Source organism: Leptodactylus fuscus, chromosome 1, assembly GCF_031893055.1.
Source record: "Leptodactylus fuscus isolate aLepFus1 chromosome 1, aLepFus1.hap2, whole genome shotgun sequence".
Classification (NCBI taxonomy): domain Eukaryota; kingdom Metazoa; phylum Chordata; class Amphibia; order Anura; family Leptodactylidae; genus Leptodactylus; species Leptodactylus fuscus.
In genome coordinates, this window is record NC_134265.1 from 205,773,302 (window position 1) to 205,786,974 (window position 13,673).

At 45.7% G+C, this 13,673-nt stretch overlaps 1 protein-coding gene across 4 annotated transcripts in view; it reads right to left on the minus strand.

Annotated features, from left to right (window-relative positions):
* Positions 1 to 2,867: 2,867 nt before the first annotated feature.
* PWWP3A (PWWP domain containing 3A, DNA repair factor) overlaps positions 2,868 to 13,673 on the minus strand; it is a 55,166-nt gene continuing 44,360 nt past the window's right edge. For all 4 annotated transcript variants that reach the window (XM_075283260.1, XM_075283244.1, XM_075283252.1 and 1 more), the window contains 3 exons: positions 7,247 to 7,677; positions 3,920 to 4,008; positions 2,868 to 3,839 (listed from right to left, as the gene is read on the minus strand). In XM_075283260.1, coding sequence (XP_075139361.1) covers positions 3,743 to 3,839; positions 3,920 to 4,008; positions 7,247 to 7,677 — 617 coding nt within the window. In that variant the 3' untranslated portion in view covers positions 2,868 to 3,742. The remainder of the gene's footprint in view (positions 3,840 to 3,919; positions 4,009 to 7,246; positions 7,678 to 13,673) is intronic.

The window sequence follows — 13,673 nt, forward strand, 5'->3', positions numbered from 1 at the left end:
AAGTTTAATGCCCCCCTCTAGTTGCCCCCAGTTTAATGTCCCACTTTATCTGCCATTAATTTATTGTTCCCCTCCAACTACTCCCACTGCTAACGTCCCCTCTAGTTTCCACCAGTTTAAACTGGGGCACCAGGAGAGGGACTTAATACTGTGGGGCAGTTGGAAGAGAACATTACAATGTGGGGGCATATAATGTACGGGTGATTGTAGGATTATAATTTGTGGGGGCACATGGAAAGATGATTGAGAATGGGTGAAGTCAACGTAGAAGTGGATGGAGCTAAATTTGCCATGTCGCGGCCCACTAGAATAGTTTTAATTTTTTATTTGTCCCCATGGGAAAATTAATTGTCCACCCCTGGTATAGACTATCTAGCTTTAGTTTATCTGCCACAGTATGTCTGGTTATATATATATACAATCGCTTGCAAAAGTATTCATACCCCTTGAACATTTTCACATTTTGTCACCTTAAAACCACAAACTCAAAACGTATTATATTCAGATTTTAAGTGATAGACAACACAAAGTAGCCGATAATTGTGAAGTGGAAGGAAAATGATACATGGTTTTCAAAACTTTAATAAAATAAAAATCTGAGAAGTTTGATGTGCAAAAGTATTCAACCCCCTATATCAATACTTTGTAGAGCCACCTTTTACTGTAATTACAGCTGAAAGTCTTTTGGGGAATGTCTCTACCAGCTTTGCACATCTAGTGAATGAAATTTTTGCCCATTCTTCTTGACCAGGCCATTCTAACACATGAATATTCTTTGATCTAAACCATTCCACTGTAGCTCTGTCTTGCTGGAAGGTGAAGTCTCAAGTCTTTTGCAGTCTCCAACAGGTTTTCTTCTGGGATTGCCCATTATTTAGCTCAATCCATCTTCCCATCAACTCTGACCAGCTTTCCATATTCCTGCTGAAGAAAAGCTTCCCTGCAGTATGATGCTGCCACCACCATGTTTCACAGTGGGGATGGTGATGAGCAGTGTTGCTTTTCCGCCACACATAGCACTTTACATTTAGGCCAAAAAGTTCAACTCTGGTCTCATCTGACCACAGCATCACGTTTACGATGTCCCCTATATGGTTTGCATGCAAAATAGCACTTCTTCTGTCTTTCTTTCAACAATAGTTATCTTCTTGCCATTCTTCTATAAAGGCCAGTACAAGACTTATAGTGCTGTTGATTTCTGCAGTTTCTCCAGAGTGACCATGAGCCTCTTGGCTGCTTCTCTGACCAGTGCTCTTTTTGCTCGATCTGCTAATTTAGGTGATTGCCATGTCTTGGTAGGTTTGTAGTTGTAGAATATGTTTTCTGTATTTGGATGATGGATTTTTGTTTTTATAGCCTTTAAACAACTTTATCCCTGACCTGTTTGGTGAGTTCCTTCATCTTTATGATGCTGTTTGTTCACTAGTGTTCTCTAACAAACCACTGAGGCCTTCACATGACAGGTGTATTTATACTGAGACTAATTACACACAGCTGGACTCTTAACTAATTAAATGACATCTAAAGGCAATTGTGTGCACTGGAGTACAGACTACAGGGGACTGAATGCTTTTGCACATCTCACTTTTCAGGTTTTATTTAATTAAAATTTTGAAACCCATGTATCGTTTTTCCTTCCACTTCACAGTTCTCTGCTACTTTGTGTTGGTCTATTTCTTAAAATCTCAATAAAATACATTTAAATTTGCAGTCGCAAGGTGACAAAATGTAAAAAAAAACTAGGGGTATGAATACTTTTGCAAGCCACCATATTTTGTTGTACCTGGACAACTCATGGAGTGCTGCATTTGTTTTGGTGCCAAATGTATATTATAAACACACACGCACAAATTGCTGTAGAGAATTTGCACAGACATAATATAAAATTAATAAATATGAAATGTTTTACACATTGAACAGATGCATAGAAACATTTATTTCTTAGTAACAAAATATTTTTTTATCCTCTATAATGTCCTCTATAATGGTAAAAAAGTAAAAAATATAGCATTCTTTGATACAAAACAAACAGAAAAAGAACATACAAAGCAGAAACAAAGAGATGGAGGTAGACTGGACCAGTGAAGGTAATATCCAAAAACTGGTCTTGAAAATTCCTACCTTCTATGGCAGATAAACACTATAATCAGTGCGAATTCAATGATGTACAAGTACATCATCTATATGTAAATGTTTTCCAGCAAGTAGGAAGTACAAAATAGAAGGTTTGTTACATTCTGATTTTAGCATATAATGTATATATGCATTCTCATGTCCTAGGGCTTGGAAGCCATGCTCCAAAGACACACTGGAGGACCGAAACATGATCTTTGTTTTCTAAAACAACCAATTACAGCTTAGTTTTTTTGTCTTCTTTGAAAACTGAAAGCTGTGCTGTGAATGGCTGCTGTGGCCAACACCAAGATTTCCTTGTAGATGATATTAATGAATATCCCCCAATGTTTTCTAAGGGGGCGTTCACACTACCGTCATTGTCCGACAGGTAGTGTCTGCTGCTAGTGTCCGTTCAAAATCTCGCATGGACATTAGGAGCGGACACTAGCTGTGTCCGTGACACTTTTCATTCATTTAAATGGCGATCGGGTGCGTTCTTTTGCACTCCGTGCCTGTCCTTAACTGTCCGTTTGTAAAGATGTCCGACTTTTCAAGCGGACAGAAAAACCTACATGTCGGGTTTTGCTGTCCGCTTGAAAAGTCAGACATCTTTAAGAACGGACAGTTAAGTACAGGCACGGAGTGCAAAAGAACGCACCCGATGCCCATTTAAATGAATGAAAAGTGTCACGGACACAGCTAGTGTCCGCTCCTAATGTCCGCGCAAGATTCTGAACGTACATTAGCAGCAGACACTACCTGTCAGACAATGACGGTAGTGTGAACGCTCCCTAAGAGAAAATATAAAGTCACAAGCTTACGTTATATAGACTGACATATAAAGAATTAAACATGTATTAAAGGGGTTGTCCAGGCAAAAATAGACAACCCTTTTAACTTTTAAATCAGCCGGGGGCAGTGAGAAAAAAAAAAAAAAAAAAAAGAAAACAAGCATACTCACCAGTCTCTGATGTCTTCCTGAGTGTCCCTGTTCTTCTGCTCTGGCTGCTTCTCTCGGGTCTGATCCGGAGTTCCGCTGAAGCTGTTGATTGGTAACATGACCGCTGAGGTCAATCAGCGAAGGGTCTGCAATATCACTACCTAAGACATCACCGCTCCTCATCCTGAGGCCGCTGATTGGATTCAGTGGTCAAGTGACCGCTGAGGCCAATCAGCGGCTTCAGTGGAAATCTGGAAAAGACACGGGAGAAGACGCTGGAGCAGAAGAAGCAAGATTCGTGGAAGGACACCGGAGCATCAGGGAAGTATGCATTTTTATTTTTTTTTCACTGCCCCGGCTGATTTAAAAATTAAAAGGGTTCCCATTTTTGCCTGGACAACCCCTTAAAGAAACAGAAACATCATGGAAAAAAGTTTAAGCACACACAAACATCAAAAATCACCAGTGCTTGTTTTCTCAAAAACACCTGCAGATACAGGCTAAACCACAGTAAACCAATGGGACATGTTGGATTGTAAGATATAGGACAAACCATCCTTGAAGAGGTATGGACAGATTGAGATTGTGCTATCTTATGAGTTGGAAAGGTGCAATACTGTCATGTAAAAATGGAACAAAGAATCTGAAAAAACAGGCAGCCAAAAGCATAACGTTTGAGATTAGAGTTCACATCTTATTTTTTTTATCCTTTTTTATTTTCGCCTCTTCTGACAGTTTAAATCTCTTCTTTTCCAAAATCTGTTCCTCAAAGATTCTTCTTTCCCTGAGCAGACAAAAAACAGAAAATGTAAAACATGATCACAAAAAGTGTTACCATATCTCAAATGACCACTATGTTGTTACCTTTTAGTGAAAGAGGGCCCCTTTCGGTATTTCGCTTCAGCTTGTTCATAGCTCATTTGTTGTGTGGAAGCAATTGCAAAGATGACAGCCTTAAAAAGAAAAAAACAAGAGAAAAATTATTTATATACCGTATATACTCGAGTATAAGCCGACCCCCCTAATTTTACCACAAAAAACTGGGACTTATTGACTCGAGTATAAGCCGAGGGGGGGGGGGGGGGAATGCAGCAGCTACTGGAAAATTTCAAAAATTAAAATGGTTGGAGTTTTTGGGTGCAGTAGATGCTGGGGAAGGGGAGGGGGTGTTTTGGTTGCCTGTCTGTCTGCCCCTTCTCTGAGCTTGAGGACTGGGTTTTTTTCCCCCCACTTGGAATTCAGCCTGGCTGAATATAGGATATCTGCAGTGCTCCTATTAACTCCTTCCCGACAGAATAGGAGCACTGCAGATCCTATATTTAGCCTGGTTGTAGTCAGGCTGAATTCCAAGTGTGTGTGTGTGTGGGGGAACTCAGTCTCGGGGAAGGGGCAGTTAGACATCTTTTTTTTCCCGCTACGGCATTTACCATACAGGAAAAATATATTTATAGATTTGTAGAGAAGGCATTTTTGGACACAGGGATAACTAATGTGTATGTGTTTCACAGTATTAACAGTATTAGTTTTATATGTGTTGTAGGGAAAGTAGGAGGATTTGAATTTTTAATACATATTTTTATTTATTTTTTTACTTTTTTTTTTACATTTTTTTTTGCATTTAATAGACCCCCTAGGGGTCTTGAACCCCAGGGGGTCTGATCACTAATGCAATGCATTGCAATGCACTGCAAAAATTGTCATTTCTTTAGAGCAGCCTGCAAAAAAAAAAAAAAAAGCACTGCCGCCCAGGGAGCCTTTACAGAAGTGCTGAAGGGAATCCCCAGCAAGAGTGCTGAGGGGAGGACCTGAATGGGAACCTCAGCCGGCCACCCGCAGGAGCGCTGAGGGGAATCCCCAACAGGAGCATTTAGGGGAATCCCTGGTAGAAGTGCTTCTCCTGGCGGTCGCCCGCAGTTCCTATCTTCAGGATCTGCCTTGAGAGAGCAGTCGCGCCCGCTCCCTCGAGCAGCATGGCGGCACCTCCAGGTTCCCCTTGGACCGGGACATCATCGGAGAACTCATGCCTGCAATGTTTGATTGCAGGGAGCTCCAGCATTAATCACTGTAAAAGTTACAGTGGAGGTGCCGGTTGCTATGGAGACCACTCTGGAGTAGAGCGGCGCCATTATAGCGACAGACCCAGCATCCGGACCCGGCATACAGACACCGGGGCGGGTGCCGGGCCGCAGCATCGCCACGCTCAAACTGCAGAAGTACTTACAGTACTTCTGCTAGCAAGCCCGGAACGGAGATACACGCCGGGCCTGAGGTTACGTGGCCACGTCACCCAGCGTATGATGGAGTGCGGGGGCGTGGTCTGCGTTCCAGGCCTGCTAGCAGAAGTACCGTAAGTACTTCTGCAGTTTGAAATGAGCGGCATCGCCACCCTCATAGCAGGACTGGCCCGACACTCGCCCCGGTGTCTGTATGCCGGGTCTGTAACTATAAATATTGCTGAATTACCGTAATGACTTGAGGCAGACTTTTTTTTTTTTTTCCAGCACAGAAACCGTGCTGAAAAACTTGGCTTATACTCAAGTATATACAGTATACATATTGTATTATGTACAATTTTGTTGTCTAAGTTATATGTCTAGCCATTGGTAAATCTTTAGTTTTATGGCTACGTAAATAAAACTCCCTCCCATCTTTGTTTATAAGAAAACACTTCAGCTTGGTCATCTATATCAGTGTTTCTCAACCTTTTAGAGACAAGTACCCTCTCATGAGAAAGCTTTCCATTAGAGTACCCTAAACCGACACGTTGGTGTCTGTCATGTAATAGATCCTGCTCCCAATCTCAAGTGGGGGAAAAAACAAAACCTGGTACAAATAGCCAAGCAAATCCTTTTGCTTGTAGGGGTACCTGTGGCAATTTTCACTTATCAGGTCATAGACTTTATGCAACTTACCTATTCTGCACAGACTACCTTCTGCTCTAGAAGAGACCCTCCACTTTTTGATTTTTGTTTTTCCACCCTCCAAGTACATTGAATAGAATATTAAATGGATATTTATGAAGTACAATTAAATCCCACAAAAATTGTCAATTCTAAGTGTGATCTTTGTTCATTAAAAACACAATATATATATAAAATTAGATATCCGCTCTCTATCATCAATTTATGTGGTACCAAAATTAGAATGGTTGAAATATTCTATGAAAACTACATATTATAATATAGCAGCTCACAATTAAGTTTGGTGTGAACCAAGGGGCAGCATTGCACTAAACATCAACATCATTGTTTATTAGAACCCCAATGGGGAAGGGGGGGCTGTCATGCTGCTAAAAAACCTTGATGAAACTAATGTAATTTATGTAGTGGAAATTCGTACAATGTGTCAGTTATGTATCCAGTATATTGACAGTACATTAGAATAGGCTTAGTGCAAGAATCCAAGTTGGGGGAAATAGATCTGAGACGAGGTTTCAGCTGAGCATATGTTATAGGCATGAGTGCTTGAACTACAAGGCAGTGAGTGATCAGTTAAATAGCATGGGCATGAAATCAGGTGGATGTGAGTTTGTATGGGTTGTAGCATATATCAAGCAGTAAAATGACCCTCCCATACCCTCAACTGCACATAGCTGAATAAATCAGACACTCGTATCTCAATTCAGCCTCCCCCTCCATGGTGTTCTAAGGGTATGTTCACATGGCGGAATTTGCATTCCGCGTGTGAACATTCTGTGTGGCTAGCCGTGACGGGATGCCGATGATGTGCACTGGCATCCCGTTGTGGCATTCCACTCCGTATTAGGCAAAACTAATGGGCCTAATTGGGAGGGAGCCTCGCATCGTGGCTGATTCAGCCACAGAATATGCGGCAAAAAGGTCATCTTGCTTCTTTTTTCCGCTACTAGCTGGGCAGATTCTGAGTCAAAATGAGCGCCAAAAAACTCAGTGTGCACTGACCCTAAAAATGCCCTGGGTATTATTCAGAGACGTGTAGTGCAATACTGCCCCTTGATTCACTGCCAATTTAATTGTGAGCTCCTAGGTTACAATATATCATTTTAATTCGGTGTTATTAAAATACATTTTTAACCATTCTAATTTTAGATCCTTGTTCATTAGCAGGTTAATTGATTTGGGGTCATGTTTTGTTCTGGCCTACAAATATGCCATTACATGGTCAGTGAACATCTATATAGCATTACTCAGAAATGTTACTAGTAAATTTTACCTCAGGGATCAAAACCTCGAGGACAAACCGTATCTGATCTCCAAGCATTAGTTTTTTAGTTGCATTGCTCATTTTCCCACAGACAGTCTGCAGGTAGTTCACCACAAGCTCAATTTGTTCTTCATCTTCAATATATGTTTCTACGCAGTTTATGCGCTGTTTTGATGACTGAAACTTTTTTAGCCATTGGGACTTTTTCTTTCCCGATAGGATGTCCAGAAGGTGATTTTCTGTTTCTTTGGCATTTACAATAAAGTCCACCAATGTTTTATTTGCACGGTCCCTGGCTGCCCGAGCTCGGTCTGGAAGCAACTTTCTGTTTGGTAATGTAGTGCTGGTCACCTCTTCCTGAGTTTCTAATCCTTCTGAGCACATTACAGGGAAAAGTGCTTCTCTTTTGCCAGTTTTCAGTTCTCTTCGTACAGGCAAACCTACAGTACACAACAAACCGATGGCACTCATTAAAGCTTGCCTAAACATTTCAACAACTTTTGATTTTCTGGCAATATTGTATCATTAATACATTTTGTTATACACTTTCTTACACTTCTTGGGCTTGGGTGGGTGGCTCCTGTAAATCAAAGGCTGAGGCTGGGGGTAGGGGTCAAATTAAAATATCTGTGTCAGGGGGGCATGGCTTGGCATGTACGTGAGCAGCAGCAAGTTCTAGGAGCTCTGCTCCGTGCTTTATAGGACACCGTCGCCGCACACAAGGGCAAAACTCGGGCAAGACGCAACCAGCCTTCACAACACCCGGAGGGTACCCTCTCTGCCTTCTTTACCCCGCTGGTGGGGCCTCGAGCGCTGGCTTCCTTGGCAGCCTGCAGTGAGGGACGGGTGCCATCTTCCCCCCCCTGCACATGTGCACTCCGGAGACCAGCGGCGCTGCACATCAGCCTCCCTGCCAGGAATCTGCTCCTCCCGGACTGGCCATCACTGGACCAGGCCAGCAACAGGTACCACCTGCTACTTCATCTGTCTCAGACCCTACTCCAGACCCCAGGTCACCCCATCCCCCACCAGTGGCCTCGGCTCTCCTGGAATCAGCGGCGCCAGGGGCTGATACTCCAATTCCTCAATCCACCCTAAGGGGCACTCCTAGGTCACTGCAGATGACCCCTCCTTTGCTCCGCCAGGAAGATTGGCAGCCTAGCACCAGCTCTCAGCACTCGGACTGGGGTGTGAGCCCGCCATATAAGAGGCCTCTGTTTACTTCACAGGACCTGACACAGGGACATCCCTCCTCAGCCTCGGACTTGTCCTCTGATGAGGACCTGCCACCTCCTGTCACCTGTAAAAAGCTCCTTGGGCCTGCGTGTTGAGGCGCCTCCATTTACATCACGCCTTCCGCCACCGGAGGAGGCTGCTCTTACCATGCAAAAGTTTCCAGAACTACAGGCCCTTCTTGCCCTGAGTAGGAGGGATGTGGACGGTCTTGCTAGCGATCTAAAGAGGGAATGGCAACAAGATCTGAGAGTGGTGAAATCTGATATCTCTGATTTGCAGAAACAGGTGACAGCTCTCGAGGAATTCCAGGTCTCAGCTAACCCCTCTCTGGACTCCCTGCATCAGCAAACAACAGTGTACTCTTCCCAAATGTGTAATCTTGTCTCCCACCTGGACGATATTGGGAACTGTAACTGCCGCAATAATATCCGAATACGGGGCCTTCCTAAATCTGTTCAAACGGTGGACCTCGTCCCTACTCTCACTGGCATCTTTAATTCACTGTTGGGTCGCCCTCCTGACTCGCATATTGAAATGGATCGTGCTCACAGATCCCTCCGCCCTCATAATGCGGACCCATCCAAGCCAAGAGATGTGATTTGCAGGATCCATTTCTATGCTGTCAAGGAGGAAATCATGCACAAGGTCAGAGACAGTAAGTCAGTGGACTTTGAGGACTCCTCCCTTTCAATCTTCCCGGACCTGTCTAGGTACACCCTCCAACAACGTGTAGCCTTGAAACCTCTCCTCTCTATGCTTCAAGACCGCAAAATCCCTTATCACTGGGGTTTCCCGTTTGCACTGCAGGTGCGTCAGCGTGACCGTGTGCTATCTCTGGAACACCCTGATGACCTCCCGAGCTTCCTCCGGTCACTGGGCCTCCCGCCTCTGCAACTCCCTGAGTGGTCTTCGCTGCTGGCTGACCCTAACTGCTCAGGTCCATTTTGTCTGAGATAGGATGCAATGCACATCACTGATCCCGGGCCCTCCCCGCTCTCAAAGGTCCCAGCGCCGTCACAGGCCTCCCTTGGAGCGGGAGCCCCTGACATGACTGCCTCCTTTACATGGATCTCCGACTGCTGGACTTTGCGAGTCTGTTCCGTGATGGAAATGACTGTTCTGTTCTTGCTGTTTATATATGCATGCCCTAGGTTTAATGTTTTTCAGTTTGCATCCTATGCCATTTGATTCTGTACTGTTGTCTCTTTATATGCCAGAGCTGGAAAGGCTCCTCCTTATGGCTCTGTGTTAATTTACACTTCAATGCTGTATTTGACCTCAAGGACTTCCTTCCTCGCTCCCACATAGTCTAGACCCTGCAGTGCGGTGCCTCTCAGAGACTCGTGCTCCTGTCCCCTTAGCTCCCTCTTGGGGGTGTTATCTAAACATCTGCTTATTTATTTTTTGTTGTTGTTTTTCGTCTGTGGTGTCTTGTAGTGTTTTTGTCTGTCTGTCTCTTCCTAAGACACTTGTTCGTCCTACCCCTGTTGGTTTTCCTTTTGTTCTCTCTCTTCATGGCGGTTATCTCCATCTCTTCCTTCAATGTTAAAGGTTTCAATGTTCCTGAGAAATGGTCCTAAATTCTATACGATGCCCACAAATGGAAGGTGCAGATTCTGTCTGCAGGAGATGCATTTAATGTCTGAGCACGTCCCAGCGGTCAGAAATCGATACTTTCCGCAGTGGTTTCACAGTAGCAGTGCACAGGGAAAGGTTCGTGGAGTTGCCATCTTTTTCCATAAGAACTTGACGGTTAAAGTATTAGGCTCTATATCTGATGGGGATGCTGATAGGTATTTGTTTCTGATCTGTGAGATTTATGGTTCTGGTTATACCATAGCTAACGTATGCGCCCCCAACACTGAGCAGGTCCCCTTCCTTCTGTCAACCCTTATGGCACTGCAGTCCTTTGCTAGGGGCCAATTGTTTGTGTGTGGTGATTTCAATCCCCCCCTCAACCCCTTGCTTGACACATCTGCTGGCAAGTCTCATATTTCCTATGGTGCATTAAATAGGGTGAGGAAGCGTCCGAATTCTACGTTGTTATGTGATGCCTGGCGGATCCTCCACCAACTTGATAGGGATTAGAGATGAGCGAACACTGTTCGAAACGGCCGTTTTGAACAGTGTTTGCTCATCTCTAATAGGGATTACTACTTCTTCTCTGTCCCTTATAATTCATACAGCAGAATTGACTACATTTTTCTCTCCCACGACCTTCTCTCTCTGGTGACCCTCACTAGAATTAACTCAGCTTTTCTGTCTGACCATTCTTCTGTGCTTTCCATCCTCCCTCCTCTAGCCCTCGTGCCAATGCCTGGAGGCTCAACGAGTCCCTTCTTTTTGATGTTCAGTGCTTGGAAGATTTAAAGCTCTCCACCTCTCACTTTCTTCAGGACCACTTGGGAGACGACAATACTCCTCCGATCCCATTGGAGGATATGAAATATGTACTCCGTTGTGTGTTGATAAAACATGGTGCTCGCCTGAAGAGAGAGGCAGGTCAGAGATTCTGCTCCCTCCTTAGGAATTTGGCGACCTTAGAGGCCCAACACAAGCGTACGCTTCAACAATTGACTCTGGCTTCTTTAACGGCCACACGGCAAGAACTCAAGTACTTGCTTGAGCACAAGCAGCAGCAACTCAGGCAGTTGGGCCAGCGTTCGTTTTATGAATGGGGGAATAAGGCGGGGCGTCTCCTGCCAAGGGCGGTGAAGGAACGTCAGGCGGCTTCGCATGTGCTAGCGTTTAAGAAATGCTCAGGGGCCGTCACCCATATTACGGCGGAAATTGCTTCTGCCTTTCAGGAGTATTACGCTTCTCTTTATTACCTACCCTCACCGAGCTCCATTCACCCGGTTCCCACTCCCAACCTTTCTCTCCCTCAGTATGTTGCAGCCACGGCTCTCCATACCCTCTCACCCGAGGATGTGGCTCTTCTTGAAGCACCCTTCTCGGCTCAGGAGTTAGAGGACAGTATTTCCTCACTCCCAGGAGGAAATGGTCCGGATGAATACACGACTCGTTTCTTCAAGGCCCTGAAGACAGAGCTAACCCCCTCCGCTCTTGAGAGCTTTCAACTCTATTTGCCCTGGCATTGGATTCCCCCCGTCGTTTCTTCAGGCTCATATCACAGTCCTCCGAAAGGAGGGTAAGGACCACACTCTTTGTTCGAGCTACAGACCTACTTCGCTCCTTAACACGGATGCCAAGCTCTACGCCAAATTGATTGGGCCCGCATATGGGGGACATGGTACATCCTGATCAGGTGGGCTTCATCCCCTGCAGGGAGGCCCGGGATAATACCTTGAAGGCCTTCTCTGCCATCCATCACGCTCAATGGTCATGGACCCCTATGTTGTTGCTCACTCTGAACGCGGAGAAGGCCGTTGATAGGGTGGACTGGGGTTTCTTGGAGGCGACTGTCTCATGTTGGCCTCAGCCCTGCTATGATCACCCGCATCCAAGCACTCTACCATTCCCCCATGGCGCGTGTCAGAGTCAATAGCTCTCTCTCGTCTCCCTTTACCATAGACAATGGTACCCGGCAGAGCTGTCCCCTTTGCCCGTTATTGTACTTCTAGTCATGGAACATCTGCTGGTCGCCATCCGGAATAACCCTGATATTCAGGGCCTGAGGGTCCGTGATCTCCATCTCAAGGTTTCCGCGTTCGCAGATGATGTACTCCTCTTTATCACTCAACCGCTCACCTCGATCCCTTCTCTTCTTCGGGTAATTGACATTTCTATAGCAATTACAAAATTAATCTAAGAGCACTGCTCTTGATGTCTCCCTACCGGCGACGGTCCTTGGTGCCCTGTGCTCTTCCTTTCCATTCTCTTGGTCCTGCAGGTCTATTAAGTACCTGGGCGTACAGCTCCCCTCTGACCTGACTGACACGTATTCCTTGAACTTTTTGCCTATTTTGCACACTCTTCGAGCTGATCTGGAGCATTAGGACACCAAAGGGCCCTCATGGCTGGGTTGCAACAACCTGCTAATGAACGTCCTCTCCTGGCTGTTGTATCTTTTTCAGACAGTTCCATGCATTATCCAGTCGTGATTCTTTACCGTTGTGGGGCAGGCCTTCAATCGGTTCATCTAGGACTCGAAGCCACCACGTATCGCTCGGTCGACGCTGTCTCGGGCGAAATGGAGGGGGGAATTAGCGGTTCCGGATTGTTCGAGGTATTTTCTGGCTGGTGTCGCTACGCGTATCCTTGACTAGCATCATGCCGCCCGTTCTAAACTTTGGGTTGTGTTGGAGGGGGTCGCTGAGCCCTCTCCCCCTCACTGCTCTCCCCTGGCTTCATAAGAGGTTCTGGGCAGACAACAGAACTTATCCGCTTCCCTTTGTGACACGCCAAACGCTTGGGGTATGCCGACTGTATGGGGAAATGAGGAAGCTTTTCAGGAATGATGGACCGATGACTCCGATTTCGGGTAATCCAGATTTCCCTGCTGCACTTGACTCCCCGTTGCTGGATCATTCTGTTGGAGACCCGGTTCTCTGCTTCTGACATGTTGCCTCGGCCTCGCTTCTCCCCCGTGTAGAACTGTTGGCCCGAATGCCACGTCCAGACTCGGTTTCCGCGCATTGGCAGTGCTCTCAGCTCTCTCACTTGTACCTCTCTCTGAAACTTTCTAACGACCTCCATAGGCCCTTGCTCCCTCTTGAACGCCTCTGCCTCACATCAACACCTCCGGCTCACACTGTCTCTCTGCTGTATGACACACTGCTGGAAGACCCTGATGTTCCCCTGCCTGCCTTTGTGAGTGGTTGGGAGAGGGAGCTGGGGGTTTCGTTCCCACCGGATATGTGGTCCTCTGCCTTTACTGCGTACCACAAATTCTCTATTTCTTGTAGAGCACAGGAGACTAATTATAAAATTCTCTCCAGATGGTATAGAGTCCCGGTTCTACTTCACGTGATTGATCCCTCCACATCTGACATGTGTTGGAGGTGTCTCTCTGCCCAAGGCACGATGGCCCACATCTGGTGGGGATGTTCCCTCCTGCGCCCTTTTTGGACTGGGGTTAGACAGGTCATTTTTCAGGTAACGGGAGTGGATATGGAGGATGATCCTGTTCCCCTTCTCCTCCCATAACAGGGCTCAGCTCTGCCCTGATGTGGGAGGACACACCAACAAACTTGGCTGCTGTGGAACCACTTCTACTACTCTGCTGACTTCCGTTCCC